The following is a 24,001-nucleotide window of genomic DNA, read 5'->3' as shown; positions in this document are numbered from 1 at the left end:
GGAACATGTGCATGTGTGTGTGTGTGTGTGTGTGTGTGTGTGTGTGTGTGTGTGTTACCTACTTATTTATTTATGTACTTGTGATATGTTTAAAACTTTGTGGTGCAATTATGACAGGTTGTTACATTTATGAGTGAACTCAGGTGGTGCTTGTAAGGTTTTTTTTTTTTTAAATGGAAGGATGAAATGTGTGTGTGTGTGTGTGTGTGTGTGTGTGTGTGTAGGGGGGGGAGGGGGGTTGGGTGGGGGTTGGGGGGGTGCGATTATGCTTAGGCCTGTAGGTATTTTTCCAAAGGAGGGAGAGTGTGGGGTATGGGGGTGTGGGGGGTGGGGTGTGTGTGAAGAAGTTGTGTTAGGGCTTTTGATTAGTATGAATGAATGAAAGTTGTTCTTCTGTGATGCCTCTTTTTGTGTGTGTGTGTGAACTATGGAAGTGCTGCTTTTTGGTTTAATTCTTGTCTTACTCTGGTGATATTTGATTTTTAAATGAACTATGATCTTTGTAGTTGCATACTTTGTGAAGAGAGAGACAGACAGAGAGAGAGAGAGAGAGAGAGAGGGGAAGAGAGGGTGTATGTGTGTGTGTGTGTGTGTGAGTGTGTGTGTGTGCGTGGTGTGTGTGTGTGTGTGTGTGTGGTGTTGGAAGATGTGCAATGTGGCTTGGCTGACTGAAATGGAGAGGCACGTAAATTTCAGTAATCTGTATATTTGTATATAGCTATTTCCATTTGGTGCCATTTAATTTATCTTTTTATTTTCTATTCATTTTATTTGTTTGTTGTTTTTTTCTTATGTTGGACATGTGCTGCTGCCAAAAAGAAAATCTCTGTACCAAAGTATAGACAATAAAGTTTGTGTATTGTGTGTACTGTACTGTATTGTATTGTATTGTATTGTATTGTATTGTATTGTATTGCATTGTATTGTATTGTAACAAACACAATACTAATCAAATTTAGGCGGATTTGAGCCGATTTGGATATACTTACATGCAGAGAGAGAGAGAGAGAGAGGACATACATTGACATTCATATTCATACCTTGAATTTCATTTATGTGCGAGTGTGTGTATGATTTTGGTGTGAAATTGTGTATGTATGCATGATCATGGTTTGCATGCATGTGTGTGTATGTGACTGTGTTTTTACATGTGTGTGCACATGTATTGTATGTGTGATGAACTAATGGTACAGAGCAAAAGCTGACCACTCTGAAAGTTCAGCTGAGTGATCCTTAATTCTGTCAGTAGTTTGTATACATCATTGCATGTTTAACATTTGTTTTCTTTATTGTGGTTTGACCAAAAGCATATCGGACTGATGAAAGCGTTCCATGGGTGCTACCGATCGTGCGGCAAGTGGAGTTGAATATGTCAAAGGACCAAACCTTGAACCATGAATACCTGCCTGTCGCCGGATATAAGGCCTTTCGTGATGCAGCAATCAACCTCATCCTTCCTAGGGAATGTGCAGCTGTCAGTGAGAACAGGGTATGTGGCGTATCAGGTCATGCAGGTTTGACAGTCTGCCTTTTAACTGTGATTCTGTCAGCAGGTTGTCTTTTTCTTTTCTTTTTTCTTTTTGATGGTGCAGACTGTTCCAGTGGATGTTTGAAGTGAAGTTTGTTGATGAAAGTTGAAAAAAGAATGTTAAGATGTCAGCATCTGTCTTGTTCATGAAACCTTTGAAATTTTTTTGAAAGTCAGATGACTTATTGAAGACAGTAACAATGTTATGGTAGATCTAATAGCCTGCAGGGACCCATCTGTATAGGAAGCATAATGATCTAGCTTTTTGCGTGTTGTAATAATAATAATAATACTGTACATTTATATCGCGCCCTTTCTCACTAAGAGCTCAGGGCGCTTTACATGAAAGAAAAATATTACAAGTAACATAAAACATTCATGGACACTCTTTCTCAAAAAACCCTCCCCCCACTCACACTCTCCCTTTCCCACTCTACATACATCCAAAGTGAGCTGACATGCGTGGTGCTGGAGAAAAGGAAGCTGAGAGTACTTATAGATAGGTTTTAAACAGATGAGTCTTTAGTGATGAGCAAAAAGCAGAAATAGAATCAGATGCACGGATATGATAAGGAAGGTTGTTCCAGATGTGAGGAGCAGCAAAGAAGACAGAACGTTCACCATAGGTTCTTGTATTGACGCGAGGAAGTTTCAAAAGATAACTGTCAGAGGAAGAGCGGAGATTTCTTGTGGGAGTGTAAACACTGATAAGGTCAGAAAGATAAATAGGTTCTGTGGAGTGGAAAGCAGAATAGCAGAGACACGCAACTTTGTATTTAATTCTCGCTTCAGTGGGGAGCCAGTGTAGAGTGCTGAGGTGAGGAGAAATGTGATCAGTAGGTGGGACTCTGAGAGTCAGACGGGCAGCATTGTTTTGAAGTTTTTGAATTCGCTGAAGAATATTATTTGGACAGCCTATGAGAAGAGAATTACAGTAGTCAATTCGTGACAGCACGAAAGCAGAAATAAGAATTTTAGTAGTTTCAACAGAGAGGTACTGACGGATAGAGTTGATGTGATGAAGTTCACAATTGACTATGCGTATCAGATTTACTACCTGAGCATGCATGCTGAGGTTTGAGTCAAGAATGACTCCAAGGTTCCTTGCTGATTTAGAAAACTGAATTGTGGCATCACCAACCACAATAGAGGCAGGAAAAGAAGTAGATGTGGACATTCTTGCAGAGGAAATAATCATAGCTTCAGTTTTGTCATCATTCAGCTTTAGTTTATTGAATGTCATCCAGGGTTTAACATCAAGAATACAATCCTGCATTGACAGAATCAGACTATGTACTTGATTTTGTTCTGCAGATTTTTGTAGCTGAGTATCACCAGCAAAAGAGTGTTGAAGAACAGAATGGCCAGAAATGACATCAGAAAGAGGAGCAGTGTACAGAATGAACAGAATGGGGCCCAGGACAGAGCCTTGTGGCACACCATAGGAGATCAGGGCTGGATCTCTACTAGGGCTCTGCCGGTCGGAGCTTGATCCCGGGGGCCGCTTCGGTAGCCGGAAAGGCCTGGTCCTGATGCCTGAAACAGTTGATGGCTTCCTCCCCCCCATCCTCCAACCAACCCACCCACCCACCAACCCCTGGGCCCACCATTTTTCTTCCCCCTCCATTCCATCACCTAGGACGGTGGGTCATGCTGCTGCGCACCTCCCCATTATGGTGTCAGAATGGTCAACGTGATGACCGTGGACTCCTAACAGGAAGAAGAAGATCAGACTTAAAGTTACTAACAGAGACAGTCTGGAAGTGGTTGGATAGATATGAAGAAAACCAACTCAGAACTGTTGAGTGAATCCCCAAAACGTGTTCAACTTCAAGTCTGGAAAGGAGTATGCTGTGGTCTGTTGTGTCAAACGCAGCTGACACTAGTGACAGATCGAGCAAAGTTAACACAGATAGTTTACCGTCATCAACAGACAGTAACAGGTCATTAACTACAACAAAGCAGTTTCAATGCTATAGGCAGATCTATATGCTGACTGAAAAGAAGAGAACAGGTTGTTTAATGCTAAATGGTCTGAAAGCTGGGAGAGAACAATTTTTTCAGTAATTTTGGACACAAAAGCAAGGTTGGATACAGGGTGAAAACTTTTGAGGTCATTGTGATCCAGAGAGGCTTTCTTTAGCAGTGGCTTAACAAGTGCAGTTTTGTATACATCTGGGAAGACACCAGAAATTAAAGAATCATTTACAATTTCTGTAAGTGCAGGCAAAACAACATCCAAACACTCATACAGTAGTGGTGTGGGAAGGGGGTCCGGTCACATGTTTTTGGAGCAGACTTTTTCAACACACTCAGTACATCTGTCTCTGAAACCGGTGTGAAAGCAACAAAAGGAACACCTTGAAATTCTTTTCCCAAGGGATGTGACACAAGTGACTGTGAATCCAGTTCTTTCCTGAGTTTTTTTAGCAGAAGAAAATCTGAAAAGATTGTGGATGTGTGTCTGTGTGTTTGTGTAGGTGAAACTTGAAAGCATAGATTGTATCTATTTATGTATTCATTATTTAAGTATGTGTGCTGATTTGTGTATGTCTGAACACATACATATAGTATTTGATGATGTTCTCTTTGAACTATGGCCTTAATGGCCATTACTTGTTTTGGTTGTACTCCACCACTGTTGCCCCTAAAAAAAAGTTACTTCCACAGCTAATGCTTCTGCTGCTTAAGACTCAAAGCAATCATGTTATGTCTTGTTTATGATGTATAAAACACATACATAGAAACTTCATGATAATGAAATAATGATAATGAAGAAAACTTTATCATCATAATCATCCTTTTGATAAATGTATTTATATTTTTCTGAATTTTTTGTGAATACAAATGCTTTCACACCGGAAATTCACAGGCATGTAGTTACATAGCTCTGAAAGACAAAACACATATATACATGTAGATAGAAAGCTGGTAAGAGAAATGGGAGGAAAGAGCTTTTTTAGAAAGAGGTTTTAAAGCCAGACTTGAAAGAGCTGAGCACGGAGGTATGATGAAGCTAAAGGGGGAGCTCTTTTCCAAGTATAAGGTCCAGAGGCATAGAGCGGTGGATGATTATCGAGTGTTTGAATCTGGAAATGTGGAAACAGTGGATCCGAAGATGATTGTAGAGAGTGAGATGGGGAGTATCGGTTAAGGCTGTCACATATACATAGGAAGGGGTAGGCATGAATATGACAGAGAGTGCAGATCTTGTATTTTTTTCTGTGTGAGATTTGTCACAGGATGTGAGACACAGACTTGTGTTGTTTGCTGCAGGTGGGGGGGATCCAGGTGCAAGGAGGGACTGGGGGTATCAGACTGGCTGCAGAGTTTTTGAAACGCAACTGTGGTTCTGATGTTGTGTATGTCTCCAAGCCTACCTGGGGTGAGATCATGGTGTTTCTCTCTCTCTCTCTCTCTCTCTCTCTCTCTGTGTGTGTGTGTGTGTGTAGGATGTGTGTGTTTGTGTATGAAAGTGTGCATACTTAAAAAAAAAAAGTATGTAAGCTTTAACTGCTTATATGGCGGTTTGCTTTAAAAAAAAAGTTTGTAATAGCGGTTTGCTTTTAAAAAAGTTTGTAAGCTTTAACTGCCTACATGGCTGGTTAACCCGTCATACTGTAGTTGCAGCCATATTGCCCACATGATGGGTTAACCAGTCATCAGACTTTCCCAAACTTTCCTATAACCACAAATAGAATTAGCGTCATGATAATGATAACTGTTGTCCAGCCCAGAAGAAGCCTGTGTTTCAGTTATGAATAAACATGAACACAGTCCTAATATGGTACATGGCTTAAAGCGTTGACCAATTGCTAGCAGACGACAACAAGCAACCTTAGTCTACTTCTGGCAGGCAAAGTGTGGATATAATGGCCCAGATAATACCATTGGCACTGATTGTTCGGAGTTTCACACAGATAGTGACATAGCATATGGTAAAATGTTATCTTTGTGTGGAATGTGGTGTGGTCAAGTAAGAGGGTGTAGGAAAGGGAAGAGATGAGTGCCACAAGAGTATTAAAGGCATGCCAAAGAGAGGAAGTGGAGGGAGAGGAGGAAGATGGTGTGGTTAGGGACTTTGATAATGCTAATACAGTAATAGCACACAGTTTGGAATTGTTCCAAAATATGCATGGTCATGATAGTTTTTAATGTATTTCATTTTAGTTCAGTCACAACACCTTGAACACACAGACTTCTTTTGGTGGGTTCTCAATGTTTGCATGCTTGTTTGTGTTGTTATTTAGTTGTTTTTTTGTGAACATTTCACAATGGTATGTTGTATGTGTTAGTTATATATAAGTGAAGTATACTTTGTTTTTCAACCAGCTCAGTCATAGTCTGTACATCCAATCATTTAAAATATGCCTTCAATAGAAAGCTCAGTCATTTTCCTTTAAAAAAAAAAAAAAGACAACAAACCTGAAAATGGTTTCTATACTTTTGACAGAAAATGTAGTCTGTAGAATTTATTTTGTCATACCTAGTTTCACTGAAATTGCCTGGCAGGAGTTAAATTTCCCTTCAAGAATTTAAGAGTTAAAAACTCTTTACTGGCTTTAATTGAATCTGGTATGCAAAATGCGTATGAAAATGACATCCAGATAAATATGTGTACACAATTGATTTTTGCCCATGACCTTCAGGGCTCAGCCAGTAGATCTGTAAAGTCCACTCGTAGTATTGGTTTTAGTATTTTCCGAAAAAGACCACTTGGGCGAATGAACATAGTGAAAGCCCTGTACACTGAGAGCAAAACACACAAGCTTTTTATGTATTGAGTATAATTTCAAAATGTAATGTTTAAGATGAGAAAGACCAGTTTAAAGCAAATTAACCCCCCTAGTATTAATTACAGATTAATTTCCCTTTTTTTTTTTTTACTAGCAAAAGCCCTGTACACTGAGAGCAAAACACACAAGCTTTTTATGCATTGAGTATAATTTCAAAATGTAATGTTTAAGATGAGAAAGATCAGTTTAAAGCAAATTAACCCCCCTAGCATTAATTACAGATTAATTTCCCTTTTTTAATAGCTGCACCAAAGACATGGACCAGAAATATAACTTCCATGCCTAGCAAAAAAAGTTCCTGTTTGAACAAAAAATGATAAAAGTGACTGCTCTTGATGCTGTGTTGGAATATCAGATGAAGGTGCCAAGTTTAGAGAATAAAAAAAAAGAAAGATATAACAGTAAATTCATTTTGCATATAATTTGGCTTCTTTTTTGAAATTTTTGTGTGTGCCCATCTCAGAGGTGCAGTATTGTTTTAAACAAGGTGACTGGAAAGAACTGAATTTTTCCTATTTTTATGCCAAATTTGGTGTCAACTGACAAAGTATTCGGAGAGAAAATGGCAATGTTTAAGTTTACCACGGACACACAGACACACAGACACACACACAGACAACTGAACACTGGGTTAAAACATAGACTCACTTTGTTTACACAAGTGAGTCAAAAATGCCAAGGGGTGGGGGGCTGTGAAGGTGTGTGTGTGTGTGGGGGGGGTGGGGGGTGGGGGGGTTCAGTTTGTGCACTTGTGTATTAGTTTCTGTCTATGTGTCATAGGTAACCACAAGACGATCTTCAAACATGCAGGCTTCTCTCAGATCAAGGAGTACAGGTACTGGGACCCCAAAACTTGTGCAGTGGACATGAATGGATTCATAGAAGACCTTGAGGTAATGAGAGTGGTGTCATTGTGTTTACCTCTGTATGTATGTATGTATGTATGTACACATGCATGAGTGAGCATTGTGTGTGTGCACACCTGTGTGTGCATGAGTGATTGTTGTGTATGTGAATGTATGCTTTAAAAAGGAAACTTTGCCTGCATATGTACACACACATTCAGTCATCCAGGGATAGGAATGATACTTGGGTAGCGTTTCTGGATTGGAACGTCATATGCTGTGGGGTTATTTATTGTCCCTTGTCAGAGCCTATCGAGCTTGAACGCTGGCAGCAGGTAGCAATTATGCGCTTACGCACAGGACACTGCCGCCTCAACGCGCACATGTTCAAGAGGCTGAAGCTGGCACCATCACCGACCTGTCCCTGTGGTCTTGAAGACCAAACACCAGAACATGTTCTGCAGACTTGTCCCCTCCACCAGGGACTGAGAGACACCGTGTGGCCAGATGCGACCCCACTACGCACCAAGCTCTACGGCTGCAGACAAGACCTGGAAGCCACGACGACATTTGTCTCGCAGGCCAGCCTGACTCTGTGACAAGTGCGACCGAAAAGAAGAAGAAGAAGTCAGAGCCTATGATAGTATAAAGAGGAGCACGCAAAGACAGCCCTATTGGACGGAGGAACTCCAGAATCCGGAAGATGCTGTTACGGAAGCCAGGGACCAAGCAGAAAAACAGCCATCACTGGAGAACAACATAGCGCTGAAGGAAGTAACTGCCAGATACAAGCTGTCCTGCACACAAGCTGCAAGAAAAAGCTGGCAAGAGAAAACTGAAAGCCTAAATCTCGACCAGGATGGCAGCAAGCTGTGGAAACTGGCTAGAACCCTTAGAACGAAACAACAAGTCACACCACAATAACAATACAAGAGAATGGAAATTACCTCTCTGGAAAGAAAGCAGCCCTCCCAGTGGGTGCAACCTTGCCGTGGTTGGGGGGCTTGCGTGTCTCAATAACCCTGAGAGCTATGCTGGCGGGAGATTCGTCTCCTGGTAGGGCCACCCAAGTCAGACAGGTCAAAGGGTAGACGAATAGTACCCACTGGTCCTCCAGGTTGGGGGTTTGAATTAGGCTAACAACCCGGTTCTGTAAAAAGAAGACTGTTACAGAAACTGCAACAACAAACTCTGAGAACTGCTTGGTCCAGGAGGAGTACTCTCTGGTAGAGCCCATGACGCGAGCTGGTGAAAGCCCTTGGGAAGCCAGTGCGCCGACAACTCTTCTGACGACCAAGGCCAAAACCAGGATAGGGACCTGGAACATCAGAACCCTATACGAGACAGGCAAAACAGCTCAAGTCTGTCGTGAGATGCAAAGATACAACTTGAAGATTCTAGGCCTATGTGAGACAAGATGGACAGGATCAGGAAGAACGCAACTAGTGAGTGGAGACACCATCATCCACTCTGGACAGGAAGAAGGCCAACCCCACACCCATGGAGTAGCGTTGCTGATGACACCCGAAGCAACATGAGCACTGCTGTCCTGGGAGCCTATGTCACCAAGGATCCTCACGGCACGCTTCAATTCAAAGGGCAGGAAAGTTACCATCATTCAGTGCTACGCCCCTACCAACGTGGCAGTCATCGAAGAGAAGGATGATTTTTACCAACAAGTCCAAGCAGTCATAGACAAGACACCCAAAAGAGATATGAAGATCCTCATGGGAGACCTGAATGCCAAGGTAGGCGCCGACAACACAAATAGAGAGCTCATCATGGGCAGACACGGCACTGGAGTGCAGAATGAGAATGGAGAACTTTTCATGGAGTTCTGCACCTTCAATGACCTGGTCATTGGAGGCACCTTGTTTCCCCACAAGACCATCCATAAGACCACGTGGGTTTCCCCTGACGGCAAGACCGAGAACCAGATCGACCACATCACCATCGGTCGTAAGTGGAGACGAAGCCTGCACGACGTCAGGGTAAAGCGCGGCGCAGACGCAGCATCGGATCACCACCTGGTTGTGGCAGCACTCAAAACCAAGCTGAAGGCCTACAACGACCAGGCTGCAAGACCATCGCACAAGTACAACGTGCACAGCTTGAAGGAGAAACCCAAAGCAGAAGAGTTCAAGATTGAATTGAGGAACAAGTTCAGTGTGCTTTCCCAACTCCCAGAGGACTCAATAGAAGAACATTGGCATAGCCTTCGAGAGACCTGGACAACAACTTGCAAAACAGTCCTGGGCAAGAAAACGAGGAAGCACAAAGAGTGGCTATCAACAGACACCTGGACACTCATCACTGAGAGGAAGCATTTGAAAGACCAGATCAACTGCACGCAAGATCAAGCCGAGAGACATGAACTACAAGCACAGTACTGGGAGATGAACCGACAAGTAAAGCGAAGTGCGAGAAAAGATAAAAGAACCTACATCGAGGAACTGACAGCAGAAGCTGAGAGTGCAGCAGGTCAGCGGAACATGAAGCGCCTGTATGAGATCACCAGGACACTCTCCGGGAAAAACAGCAACCCAAGCCGGCCCGTCAAGGACAAAGACGGAAACACCATCCTTGGCGAAGAACAGCAGAGAGCAAGATGGGCGGAGCATTTCAAAGAAACGCTCAACCGACCAGCACCACCCGCCCCACCAGACATCCCGCCACCTACCAAGCTCCTCGACATCAACACCAACCCTCCCAGCAAGACCGAGATCGTCAAGGCCATCAAGTCCCTCAAGTCAGGAAAGGCAGCTGGCCCAGATGGAATTCCATCTGAAGCTCTGAAGGCCGACATCCAGACTTCAACTGAGATGCTGCACCCTCTCCTTTGCAAGATCTGGGAACAGGAGTGAGTGCCAAAAGACTGGAAAAGAGGACATCTTGTAAAGCTGCCAAAGAAAGGGGACCTTTCATCCTGCAACAGCTGGCGGGGAATCATGCTGTTGTCTATTCCGGGCAAGGTACTGAGCAGAATCATCCTTGAGAGACTGAAGAACGCTTTGGACAAGACACTTCGGGACGAACAAGCAGGCTTCCGACAAGATCGCTCGTGCACGGATCACATCGCAACCATGCGCATCATCATCGAGCAGTCCCTGGAGTGGCAGACCCCCCTGTACACAGTCTTCGTCGACTTTCAAAAAGCTTTTGACAGTGTCGACCGAGATGTCATCTGGAGACTGATGTACCACTATGGATTTCCACCAAAGTTTGTAACCATCATCCAGCAGATGTACGAAGACGCCACCTGTCAAGTGATCCACGATGGGAAACTGACGGAACCTTTCAGTGTGCAAACCGGCGTCCGTCAGGGTTGTTTGCTCTCACCGACCATTTTCCTGATGGTGGTTGACTGGGTCATGAGGCAGTCTACAGCAGATCGGAGGACAGGCATCCAGTGGACTTTTACTAAACAGCTGGAGGACCTAGACTTCGCAGATGACATAAGTCTTCTCTCCCACAGGCAGCAAGATGCGCAGGAGAAACTATGTCGTGTGGCAGAAGAAGCTGAGAAGACTGGACTCCAAATCAACATTGGGAAAACAGAGGTCATGAGGGTCAACAACAAGAAGCAAGATCCAGTGCAACTACACCAAGAGAACATCAAGGAGGTTGACAAGTTTGTCTACTTAGACAGTGTTGTCAGCAAAGACGGGGGGACGGACGAAGACATCAAGAGCCGTATCAACAAAGCAAGACACGCCTTCAACACCCTTCGACCAATCTGGAGATCGACAGCCCTCTCAATCCGCAACAAGATCCGGATTTTTAACACCAACGTGAAGTCGGTTCTACTCTATGGCTCAGAGACGTGGAGAGTGACAAAGACCAGCACCCACAAGCTTCAGACATTCACCAACAGATGTCTAAGAAACATCCTGAACATCAGATGGCCAGAGGTTGTCTCCAATGAAGAACTTTGGAACATAACAAAACAGGCCCCACTGGAGACGGAAATCAAGAAACGGAAATGGGGATGGATAGGCCATACACTACGCAAGCCTGCAACAAACATCACAAGACAGGCTCTTGATTGGAACCCTCAGGGGAAAAGGAAAGTTGGCCGTCCGAAGCAGACCTGGCGGAGAAGCATTGAGGCAGAGACAAGGGCGGCCGGAATGACGTGGGCCGAACTGAAGAGGACCAGCCAGAGCCGGGTGCGTTGGAGGAGTGTTGTTGCGGCCCTATGTTCCCCACGGAATCAAGAGGAATAAGTCAAGTAAGTCAAGAAAGAAAGCAGCAGACCACTTCATAGATTTCTATGAAAACATCAGCAATCTGGAAGTCCCTCCTGAACATAGAGCTGCAGTGCACAGGGCCCAAGGTGAACTTCATGAGAAAGAGCCCCAAGAGGAAGTCATGACCTCAGCTTTCACAGAGAAAGAGCTGGAGGAGGCGTTGCAGAGCCTCAACCTGAAGAAGTCACCTGGACCAGATGGAATCACAAATGAAATGATTCTACATCTTGGGATGAAGAGCAAGGCAGTCCTTTTAACAATCTTCAACACTAGCTGGAATACAGGATCAGTCCCACAGTCTTGGAGGGAAGCAGCATGATCCCCATTCACAAAAAGGGAAAGGACAAGTCGAAGGCTGACAGCTACAGACCCATCAGCCTTACAAGCTGCTTAGGAAAGCTGATGGAGAGACTTGTCAACACTAGGCTTGTCTGGCACCTTGGGGAGTATCAGCTGCTGAGCCCTGAACAGGCAGGCTTCCGCCGACACAGATCAACAGAAGACCAGGTCACATTCATCACTCAAAGCATTGAGGATGCATTCCAAGAAAAAAAGAACACGCTTGCTGTCTGGATTGACATGGAGAAGGCGTTCGACAAATTCTGGAAGGACAGACTCAGGCTCAAACTACGGCGATGTGGTGTGTCTGGGAGGATGTACATCTGGATCAGCCAGTACCTACACAGCCGCCAAGCCCAAGTCCAGATTCAGGGCCAGAAGAGCAAGAAGAAGGTGCTGAGACAGGGAGTACCACAAGGAGGAGTCCTTTTGCCAACGCTGTTCCTCATCTTCATAGATGACATTGTCAGAGAACTGCCAAGAGCGGTCAGAGGAGCAATCTACACAGATGACCTGGTACTCTGGTGCTCTGAAGAGTGCACCACTACAGCACAGGTACGCCTCCAGACTGCACTCCGCAAGATCAGCAGCTGGACCAAGGAATGGCTTGTCTCTGTCAAATCAAGCTAAACAACCTACACAGTCTTCAGCCTATCCAGCAAGAAACAAGAGGCGAAACTGACACTGAACAACCAAAGGCTTGCAGAGGAACCCACACCTACCAACCTGGGAGTGACCTTTGACTGCAGGCTAACTTGGAAACAGCAGATCACCAGATGCTGTAGCAGGGCCAAGCTGAGACTGGCGATCATGAAGAAACTTGCAGGGATGGATGAACGTATCCTAAAGAGAGACTATACGGGGAGAGTCCGACCTGTAGTTGAGTACGGGACATAAGCATGGGCATCAGCTGCAAAGTGTAACCTCGACCATCTCAACAAGATACAGAACCAAGCTCAGCGTGTCATAACTGGCGCCATGAGATCCACCCCAATCCTGAAGATGGAGGAGACCACTGGGCTACAGTCATTGGAGGACAGAAGGGACACAAAGATCCTCATCCAGGCAGCAAAATTCAAACGTCTTGAAAACGATCCAGTGAACAACAGAATGAGCAGACCCACCAAAAGCCGGCTGAAAAGAGACAGCTTCATCCACCAGTCAAGACGCCCTGAAAGACAAACCCCAGTCTTGATGGAACATGAAGCAAAACCTATCCTGGCAAATGTCACCCACCCGTCTTGGAAGAGGCAGGTGTTCCCAACAGTCGTCACCAGCATTCCCGGAGTGGAGAAGAGAGGAGCACAGTTAGACAGCCAAAGGAAGGCCCTGGCCATGGAGTACATCTGCAACCAGTACCCCCAGGAAGACTGGACCCATGTCTTTACAGATGGCTCCGCCACAGCAGCAACGAGGGATGATGGAGCTGGAATCTTCCTCCGATACAAAGATGGAGATGAAGAAATTGCAATCCCAACAGGAAAATACTCCACCAACTTCTGAGCTGAGCGAGAAGCCCTCTGTGAGGCAGCCACAACAGTCTTGCAGAACTCCACAAGAACAACAGGGCAGGTGGTGGTGTTCTCCGATGCTCTCTCTGTGCTCCAAGCCCTCAAGAACTCCCGCTGCAAAGAACAGAACCATCTCACTTCAGCCCTTGTTGCCCTGAGTGCCAGAGTGGAGAAAGTGGTGATACAATGGGTACCAGCACACTGTGGCATCAGAGGCAACTGGCAAAAAATGGTGCACAGAAGGAGCAGGCCAGCAAACTGGTGTCATACGATGAAATCAAGACAATCATCAAGGCACAGCAAGGAATAAAGTGGCACCTCCAGCACCCCAAATATAACCCAGAAGACAGATACCATTTGCTGGAACGACGGGAACAGGCCAAGATCTTCTGCCTGAGGACTGGACACAACTGCCTGCTCCACCACATGCACACAAAATTTGGCATTGGACAGAGTGGAGAGTGCTCTTGTGGTGAGGGATCAATGACAACCGACCACATCCTTCAAGACTGTACGACACATGCAGCATCCAGGAGGAAGTACTGGCCAACACTCACAGCAGTGGAAGCCAAACTGTATGGCACCCTGGAGGAGCTGTGACAGACGGCAGCCTTCATTGAGGACACCAGACTGCTCATCTAATGGGAGCGAGGAAGAAGAAGAAGTATAAAAGAAGAGCACATATTTGACTTTTGACTTAAGAGGCACAATGCAGCGCTGAGTGGCCACTCTTTCCACAGGTGCTGGCTTGTTGACGAAATGCATCTTTAATTTCAAACATGTTTTGAAACAAAAGTGTGTCTCTCATGTGTGTCACTAAAAAGATCTTGTCTCTCTGTTTTGAACAGAGTGTCTCTTTGTACTGAACATGTATGTGTGTGTGTGTGTGTGTGTGTGTGTGTGTGTGTGTGTGTGTGTGTGTGTGTGTGTGTGTGTGTGTGTGCGCGCGCGCATGACTACATGAAGCATGTCTCTCTTTGTTTTGAACAAGAGTGTATGCTGAACAGTAGCGTGGTTTCTTTTAATGTGGAAACGGTATCTTGTCTCTCTGTTTTGAACAGAGTGTCTCTTTGTACTGAACATGTATGTGTGTGTGTGTGTGTGTGTGTGTGTGTGTGTGTGTATGTGTGTGTGTGTGTGTGTGTGTGCGCGCGCGCATGACTACATGAAGCATGTCTCTCTTTGTTTTGAACAAGAGTGTATGCTGAACAGTAGCGTGGTTTCTTTTAATGTGGAAACGGTGTAATGCTAATGTGTTGGCACTGTGTCTTGCTGTTCAGAATGCACCCGAGGGGGCAGTAGTGGTCCTGCACGCTGTGGCCCACAACCCCACTGGCATGGACCCCACCAACGAACAGTGGAAAAAGATTGCTGACACTGTGATGGTAAGTACAGTGTGCAAGAGTGAAACTGTGCCCATACCAGACGTATCTGTGATTATGGGCCCTAACTCTTAGTGAAGTCAACACTGATAATGTTTTTATGTATCAGGGAACACTTGGCTGCAGCTGTCATCTTTTTAGAATAATTTTGAGCATCCCAGTACAGTTCCTTGCGCTCTTGTTGACCAAAAATCCCGCTCCATATACATGTTTGTTCTTTCCTCCATTATTGTACAGGATATGCCCTTCTTCTGTTTGAACTTTTCATTTGTTTTTCCTGCTAACATCAGAGAGGCTGAGACTGTGCCAGGAGTATCTGTTATCTTGAGGATCAATTCTTTCAGTTTTCTAACCTGCCTGATTGATGGAATGGAAAGTGCAAGGATATCAGTGCATTATGAATGAAGATGTTTATGATCAAGTAAGATTGTTTTATTCCGCTGGCAAAAAAAAAAGAAAAAAAAAAAGACAAAAAAAAAAAGAAAGAAAAAAAGAATGGCATGGTCAACATCAGAGGCATATTCTAGGTTTATATGCATGAACTTGTGCCTAGTTTTCTTTTCCAGGTTTCTTTTTGTTCAGGTTCTTTGGTATTATTGATGCAGTTTTTCAGGCCTGGTTTGGCCCTGTATGATCATCTGGCTTTAGATAAATGTCACACTATGTAGTTGAGCCTGACTTAATGTTTTCCGTGTATGTGTGTATGTGTGATTTTTTTTTTTTTAGGTTTGAGGATGCCTTTTGGTCTGTCACCAAAAGGGTAAAAAAAAAAAAAAAAGTGAGGGGATATAGTTCTATTTGTGAAGTGTTTTCAACTCTGATACGGCTCCCTGTAGTCGACTGGCCTATAAACGATAGAAATAACTCACTTTTAATTACACATACTTAACAGTGACCCACTAGTGCAGACTCTGGTAGGGGTCTGATTCCTGTCCTGTGCAAACTACTACCCGCCTATGCGGAGAAAACGAAAGTACTATGGTCGATAACCTCCCGAAGTAGGTTGCCTCCCCTTTGCATCCCTGACAAGCGCCTTCTTTTTCCGGCAGCAATCTTGACTCCTGCTCCTGTGTTCAGCATACAGCTAGGTTTTTTTTGTATTTTCTGTCTGTCTATCGATTCTTTGGCGCTCTCATTTTGTGTCTGATGATGAATCAAAATAGGTCACAAAACTACTTGGCAAGATTGGGTGATCGAACTCATATTAAGGCGCGATCACAATCGACTGGCGGACACAGTGAATACTTAGATAAATCGTGTTGGCACTTACTTTGAAAAATTAAAATACAGTACTCATTTCATTACTCATTAATAAGCCTTACGCACTATTAGATTATAAAAATCTCTCTATACAATTATGGGGGCTCTCACTTTCCCTCATTTCCAGCAGGCAAAAGGTCTTACAGACCTATAGGCCTTCATATTGACATGATATGATCTGACACTGGGCCCTCAACGTCGGGCTTCGTCTACAACGCTAACCCTCCACCTCCTCCACTGCCTCCGCTCCCTCCAGTCGACTCCATTCCTCCCTCTCAGGGAATCCAAAACAGACTTAATGTCCTCCACTTTGCACACTTGGTCCGCTCCTATATCTCATATGTCCGTGAGCAAGGCTGTGGCCACAGATCGTGCGCCACTCTTGCGACATGCCCCGACCGTCTCGAGTCCAACAGCGACCGTTTTGGGTAGGGAAGCCCTCCCTCTAGGTAGGGAGGAAGGTGACCCACTTGGGGACATGCACACACATGCACCCTCCCCCTCGCCACAAATTTCAAATTCAAGGGAGGCAACCCCTGCTTCGGCACCCCACCAGTGAGCGCCGTGGTTACTTCCCTTGCACTGGCATTGCCCCTCCACCACACCGCGGGTGCATGCACGGTCCCTCCAACCTCGGCGGTGGCAGTTCCCTCTGCCACACCGCTAGACTCTGCTGTTACCCAACCAGTGGTGGCTCAGACACAAGCCCCAACTGACAATCAGCCTCTCATGCTGTCTACGTTGCATGACGTCTGCGGCCACAGATTGCGGCTCCGTCATGTGGCATGCCCTCAACCGTCTCGCGTTCAGTGGTGACCGATTTGGATGGGGAAGCTCTCCCTCTACTCAGGGAGGAAGGTGGTCCGCTAGGGGACATGCAACACAAAAATCACACCTCCTCTTAGCATTGACTGCGGCACCAAGAGATGTTATTATTACCTCTCTTGCGGCCCACCTCACCCATGTCGGTTATGGTGGCATCGAACCATGGACTCCCACACACGACATAACATTCCTCCCTCTACAGCGTGGAAGCGTAACAAAAGGGGGTATGTGCTGAAGAGAACTCCTCCACTTTGCCGATTTTTCACCGCCAAGGGAGGCAACTCCGCTTTTGAAACTTGGGCAGTAGGCAACGAAGTTACTTCCCTTGCACTTACACAGCCAGTCACTCCAGCCCCCTTTACTGTTCACTAGTGATGTTCTTTTGCATTCTAATAGGACCTTGCTGCCCACCTGAGAGCTCTATGCAGCAGCTCCTATCAGCTACTGACAACCAATATTTTCCTTCCTCTGTTTCTCAGGCTATGTGCCACTCAACTTTTTGGGCGCTTCATCCTCCAGCACTTGCAGACATATATTGCTCTGCAAGGAATCAATCCACTCGCCATTCTTTTCTTGACAAACACAATAACAATGAAATAAAACAGAAACAATAATACATTTGTTATTATTGATGATGTATTATTGACAACAACAACAAAAAAAACCCACCATTACCCCCCCCCCCCCCAAAAAAAAAAGAAGGAAAAAAAGGGATCATGTACAAATCCATGCAGGCACATATCTCGGTATATATACATATTTGCGTGTGTTTCGGCGATATGTTCATACATTCTTCCTGTCAACAGGTACCATTACACTTCTATCTCTATACATTGAGATTTTCTATCTCAGCAATATGTGCGCATATTTTTTTGCACACTTCTGTACATGAGGCTCAGGACTGTGCGTCTGCATACACGCACAATCTTCACATGTGTATGTACATATCGTTTAGACATTTTGCATTACTTTTTCAGTTCACATTCCCATTTACTTGAGCATATCCATGTTTGCTACATATATGCTTGTGCATGTGTTCTTTTTCGTGCATTGATCTACAGGCATGGTCACATTCCCAGACATCTTCTCTCATTGAAGTCTACGTACATCCTATGTACATATTTGTACACATCTTAGTATAGAGTTTCCTCACTCCATTTTGGAGGACTACCACATACAGAGACACAATTGTCTCGTGCAAGCTTGAACATTTGCTCCTGGCCACATCCACATCTCTGCTGTAGCTGGCCCCAAGGGACCTACACACACTCCCTCCTCACCCACACGGCTAGAGATGCCCTAACTTGGTACAAGGAGGGATGAGTCTGTCCAACTTAGGGGTGCCACTCCGGACACACATGCCCTTCATTCCTTCCAGGTTTGTAAGGCATCCCTTCTTCCTTCCCTTGTCTACAACAACCCTTGGTTTGCACCACTGTGGTTGTGACAACAGGTCCACACGGGCCCTACATCTTAGCCGGCCCTCCCATGAAGGGGTGTATGTCTTTGCCTTCCAAGTTTTAGCAAGCCCAAAAGCTGCCCACTGGGCAGGAAACAATTACCCTAAGTCCATCTCTTCCACTCCTCACTAGTAGCAGAAGGCCAGGGTACTAATTGTTTTCCTTTATACTCGGGAGAAAAGCCATATTGATGAGGGCGGATGCGTCTCACAAAACACAGTGAACTGTTCATTAGCCACAGGGGCGCACCTTTCTGCCCACTCATACCAGCACCACAGATGCCGCATTCAAGCACGTTAATTCGGCCCATCACCTTGCTTGAACAGAGATCCAGCATCGATGTCTCAAACAATTGGCATTGGAAAGCACTTTCTACACTTAGTCTTCCCTGCCTGACTCTTTCAGCCTCAACACCCAACCACTGCTGTGTTTACAGATGGGCATTCCTTCTCAAACACTGTCTTTCCAATGAGACACTTCCAGGGATTTCTAGCCTAAACAGGCTATCCCATCATGGAGCTCCAGTCTTCAGTCAAGGGCCTGTCAGAGGATGACTTTGTTGTCACTTTGGAAGCAAGCACCATGTCTTTCAGACACACGGATCCCCCACAAGACCCCATCACATCCTTCCGGCTTCCTTACATTTCAGCAGAACCTGCATGGTGGACACCTTCATCTCTCAAGTACACAGCAGCTGTTTCCTGATTTACCCATGCTGATTGGTGTCCTCCTAGAACCAGTATATGATAATCAGTTGTGTACAACAATGACCATCAGAACAGCAGAGGAGGCTACTGCTGTCCCAACTATCCGGGCTGGAATTTGATTATACAATTATAGTAGAGAGTGTTTTGCCCAAGTTGTATCCCCACTCCCTTGATCAAGAGGGCCTTAGGACTCACCTCTGGGACGGATCCCAAAGGCTAGTTAGCCCCCAAGGCTACAGCACTAAGTCCCAGTGCAATTTGACTTCCAGTGTGAGAGACATAGTCCTTCATGAAAGACTAAGCTGCAAACGATTTCCCATTGCAGTTAAGAAACCACTGATATACAGCTCTCACCTTGCTGTTGGCCCTACTGTAAACGTATGTCAGATCATTGATTTGATGTAAATGGCCAGTACAACACATCTAAAGCCACTTTTCTCACTGCCCCTGCCTGGCTCTATCTCAGACTTAGTGCGCACCACACAGAGCCAGAGGCCTGTCATGGATCTGGTCCCCTTTCTCACTAAAGTACCTTCAGTAAAAATTTTCCCCATGGAAACCCTCTTCCATTAGGAATTCCATCACGGAAAGAGACTCATTGGCCTGGAGGCACATAAAGTGCACTCCCACAGCCTGATCCAACCCAGCCATTGACTGCCAACAACATTCTGCAGGTTGCTCCAACATGCCACACTCAGGTAGAGAAGCCACCAAGCTTTCTGTATGCCCCTTTGTGATGGTACCTGCCTCAGCAATTACACAGCCTTGTCCCAGAGACACCAGGGATCTCAAGTCCCTTGTTGCCAAATCTCCGCCATTCTATGCATAGGCAACATGCCAGTGCTGTTTTTTGGCAGTGACAAAAAAGTGGGGGGCAGGGCGCACCCATTACCTGTCAGCTGACATGGAATCATCAGATCAAGCCACATGTGCATCTCCTTGCATTGAGGCTCAACTGCGCTCAAGTGAGACAACCCTATAGGGTACATGTTTCCTTCACTTCCCTTGATTGGAAGGGCTTTCAATAAAGTGTGGATTCAACACACTGACCCGATTCTCTTTCCGCTACATTTATCAGCACAGCTGTGGTCCACAGACCTCCCACAATACAGCTACGTGCCTCAGTCTTCTTTGCCCGCACCAATATCCTTAGGTGACGCAGTACACCCTATCTCTGAGTCCCATCGCCCCTGGCGAGTGGTGTCGCCAGCTCACCCACTCAAACCCCTTAGCGCATGGCCCCTCAGCCAGAGCTCACGAAGTCAGAGCATGGTCCTCTTCCCTTGCCTTTGCCCACTCAGCATAGCTACATCATGGAGGCTGCTTGCTGGGAAAAGCCCTGCTACCTTCATTGAATTCGACTTGAGGAACGGCTGTCGCTTTAGGGATGATGGCTCAAGAGGCGTTGCCTCTGCGGTGGTCGCACAACAGGCCATCGCAGCACACTGACAGTAGAACAGATGAGCCCTCCACCTTGTCGTGCCATTCTGCACTAGTGGGTCACAGTTAAGTATGTGTAATTAAAAAGAAATTTTCTACCTAAAATTACGTTTAAGTAACATACTTACCGTGACCCACATTTAAGACCCCGTTCCTTCCCGCTTTCTGTTCTCCCTGCACACTGCGCTGGTTGTGGCAAATTGCCGTCAAAAGAGGGCGCTAGTCAGGGATGCAAAGGGGAGGTAACCTACTTCAGGAGGTTATTGGCTGTAGCTACTTTTGTTTTCTCCGCATAGGCAGGTAGTAGTTTGCACAGGACAGGAATCAGACCCCCGCCGGAGTCTGCACTATTGGGTCACGGTAAGTATGTTACTTAAGCAAAATTTTAGGAAGAAAATTTCCTTTTAAAAATATTTCTTTATCCTATGTATGATGTGCAGAAGAAGAATCTGTTTCCATTGCTGGACTGCGCCTATCAGGGCTTTGCGTCTGGTGATTTGGATAAAGATGCCTTCGCGATTCGCCTCTTTGAAAGCAAAGGATGTGAGATGTTTGTCGCCCAGTCCTTTTCCAAGAACTTTGGTCTATACAGTGAGTCTGCTGTGTTTCTGTCTCTTTTGTCACTGTCTGTTGGGTTTGGGAGGTGGGGGGAGGGGAGGGGAGTGGAAGAAAAGGAGTTGTTTTTTGGTTTTTTTTCTTCCACATCTTCTGGACTGTTTCAGTGGCAGTACTTTCACACCTCTCATTCCAAGTGCTTCATACACAGATATAGCCAGTTTCATCCTTCACAGTCCCAGTGTTGGTTGCCACAGGGAAATATGGATGTTAGGTCGCCAGGAGGCCAAACACAAGAGGAGACCCTGCACTGCTGCTGAGTCACTTTTGTGGTGTTCAGTAGAGCCTGTTCTGATTCAGCATACACAGGACATCACTAATTAAGCCCCCTGCCGACAGTGATTACTTAGTCATGGACCCAGACTGAATGAGCATCCCCTCCAGAAGGGAGATGCCACCATGGCTATCTAATGACAGTCCTCCATGAATCTGCGGACACTGAAGGTTTTGACAGTACTCACCCCAAGCATGCAAGTGGAGGGAGATCAAAACTTATTCACCATAAGAGCAGGGCATAAAAGGCCACAGAATTCAGGACAGGACGTTTTTTCCTTTTCATTATTGATGATAAATGAGGATGATGAAAAAGCTGCTGCTGCTGTGGAGAACCATTTTAGGTTTGGGAGTGTGTGTGATACAGACACTTGCAACATTAGCAGAGAAATTTGTGCAGCACACCCAGATGCATCCATGAAGTTGATGACACGGAACTTAGCACTTTTTTCTGTTATATTGTCATATTGATAAATAGCAGTCATTTTATATTTTTTGTTGTTGAAATACAAACTTTTGTTTAGTTTTCAAGTTACATTGATGCATGCATCTGCCAGAATCAACAAAACTGCGCCATGAAATTGGTCATCAAGCTGATAATACTTTTTTTTGTAAACGGATCTGATTTATCCAAAACATTAACTCGTTACATCACAGACTGCGCCAATCCACTCCAGTCAGTCATTCACAATTTGCTTGAAAATGCACATGCTGTGGGTTGTCTGCTATAAGCTCATTTTACTTACAACCATATCGATTTAGGCTGTGCATGCGCATTAACAACTACCATAAATTGTTTGGGTGTTTGAAATGTCGCCATTGAAAGTGTCTTGTCTTGGATCCGATGTGATTAAGTCAAGTCAAGTCAAAATTTTATTTCATGATGGTAAGTTGAATAAGCAACAATTGCTGTTTTACATCAAGCCATCAATGAAAAAAAAAAAAAAAAAAAAAAAAATTAAAAAGAAGGAAAAAAAAGAAAGAAAAAATAGAAGAAAAAAATTGGAGAGAGAGAGAGAGAGAAGAAACAAGCAGATGTAGAGCAACAATAACAAAATTCATATATATATATACAAGAATATTGTGATAAAGAAATACACAATTGCATTTCCATTTCACACACACACACACACACACACACACACACACACACACCAACCACTGAACACAAATGTGTAGACTCAAAGTCAGTACTACAAGCTATAGAATCTTCAAATTCAAAGAAGCGAATTGAGATGACAGTGGAAATAAAACATATTATTCACCAACTGACAAAACAGGGCATTAGAATAACTTTCTGTTGGGTACCTTCGCACTGTGGAATATCTTCAAATGAGTGGGTAGACCAAGCAGCTAGAAGAGCAGCACGTAATTTTGAAGGCGCAGTACAACTTGACATCCAGTTAGATCTGCATGAATGTATTAGTTGTATAGAAAATGTATCTAGAAATCGATTTCAGAAATTACTTATAGATTCAAATAATCAATATTACCACTGTTGTGTAAACACAAAGAATGCAGCTAATCCCAAACATTTTCTAAATTTGACACCAACAGCACATTCAAGACAAATTACAAGTCTAATGTATAGAATTCGTTTAAATGCCTTTCGTACAAAATTTTCTAAAAATATAAAATGTATATGTGGTAAGCAAATAACTGTAAGCCATCTACTCATTCATTGTCCGAGCAAAAGACCGTTAATTCCAAAAGATGTAGTTGATGACTTTTCTTCCAATATTTCATTAGCCACTGAAAAGATTTTGAATGATTATTCATTGCTTAGAATGTTTTCAGAAATTTGAAACTCCAGTCCAGTTGGTATCCTCCTTTGATGTATTATAATTAATGTTGTTATTTATATTTACATTGTTGTAGGTTAATACTTGTTGATATGCATATACATATTCTCCCTTCCATGACACCTAATTCAATACACACCACAATCTTTTTAGACCTTTTCTTATAATAATATACCTTTCCTATGATACATAACATGAACACTTTTTTACACTAATATTCACATACACTCCCTTTCCTTTATCAACTGCTTTACTCCTTTCCGTCTAAAAACACTTATAGTGAATAGACGTTAAACTGAAGATAAAACAAATTCACGGACACAATTACACCATGCCCATCCCATCCACATGCACATGTTCCCCCATATAGTGCCAATCCTTGCCAACACAAGCATATACAAAACATTTCACAATTAATAGGAATATTAGACTAACAGATCAAAATTTTTATTACTGTTAATTTTTTCCAATAGGTGATTCTTCAGATTTTTCTTAAACACGTTTTTATTTACGATACTTTTCAGAGTGAGTGGGAGATTATTCATTAATTTCCACCAGAATACAGAAAGCTGGATTTGTAAAGGTTGTTTCTTGGTCTGGGTATGCAGAGCATGTGGTTGTGTCTGTGTTCATTAGTTTTAAGAGTGTCTGCAATCTTTTTTGGAGCATTTCCATACATAACATTATGCATGCAAACAGCTTTGTTGAAGTACAGCCTGTTGTGAAAAGATAATATATTAAGTTGTTTATAGTCCATTGGGGTCAGGGAGTTCAGTTTAAACAATACTATTTTCAGTGCTCTTTTATACATACGGTGAATAAACTTCGTTTGAGAGGCTACAGCTGTCCCATAAAGTTGACGCATAACCGATTACTGGCAGAATATGTGCACAGAAGAAGAGCTTTCGTGAATGGACATCAAGGATCTTTTTGATTTTTGCTAGTTGAAGTATTCTATTTGAGAGACA

At 44.3% G+C, this 24,001-nt stretch overlaps 1 protein-coding gene across 1 annotated transcript in view; it reads left to right on the top strand.

Moving 5' to 3' along the window:
• Window positions 1-24,001, top strand: part of LOC143293711 (aspartate aminotransferase, cytoplasmic-like) — a 34,270-nt gene that overhangs the window by 1,516 nt on the left and 8,753 nt on the right. Inside the window, exons 2-6 of the mRNA XM_076604902.1 lie at window positions 1,308-1,489; window positions 4,805-4,913; window positions 7,105-7,217; window positions 14,550-14,654; window positions 20,784-20,934. Of these exons, the coding sequence (XP_076461017.1) occupies window positions 1,308-1,489; window positions 4,805-4,913; window positions 7,105-7,217; window positions 14,550-14,654; window positions 20,784-20,934 (660 nt within the window). The remainder of the gene's footprint in view (window positions 1-1,307; window positions 1,490-4,804; window positions 4,914-7,104; window positions 7,218-14,549; window positions 14,655-20,783; window positions 20,935-24,001) is intronic.

Source organism: Babylonia areolata, chromosome 19 (genome assembly GCF_041734735.1).
Source record: "Babylonia areolata isolate BAREFJ2019XMU chromosome 19, ASM4173473v1, whole genome shotgun sequence".
Classification (NCBI taxonomy): domain Eukaryota; kingdom Metazoa; phylum Mollusca; class Gastropoda; order Neogastropoda; family Buccinidae; genus Babylonia; species Babylonia areolata.
This window is presented reverse-complemented; position numbering and strand designations above follow the sequence as displayed.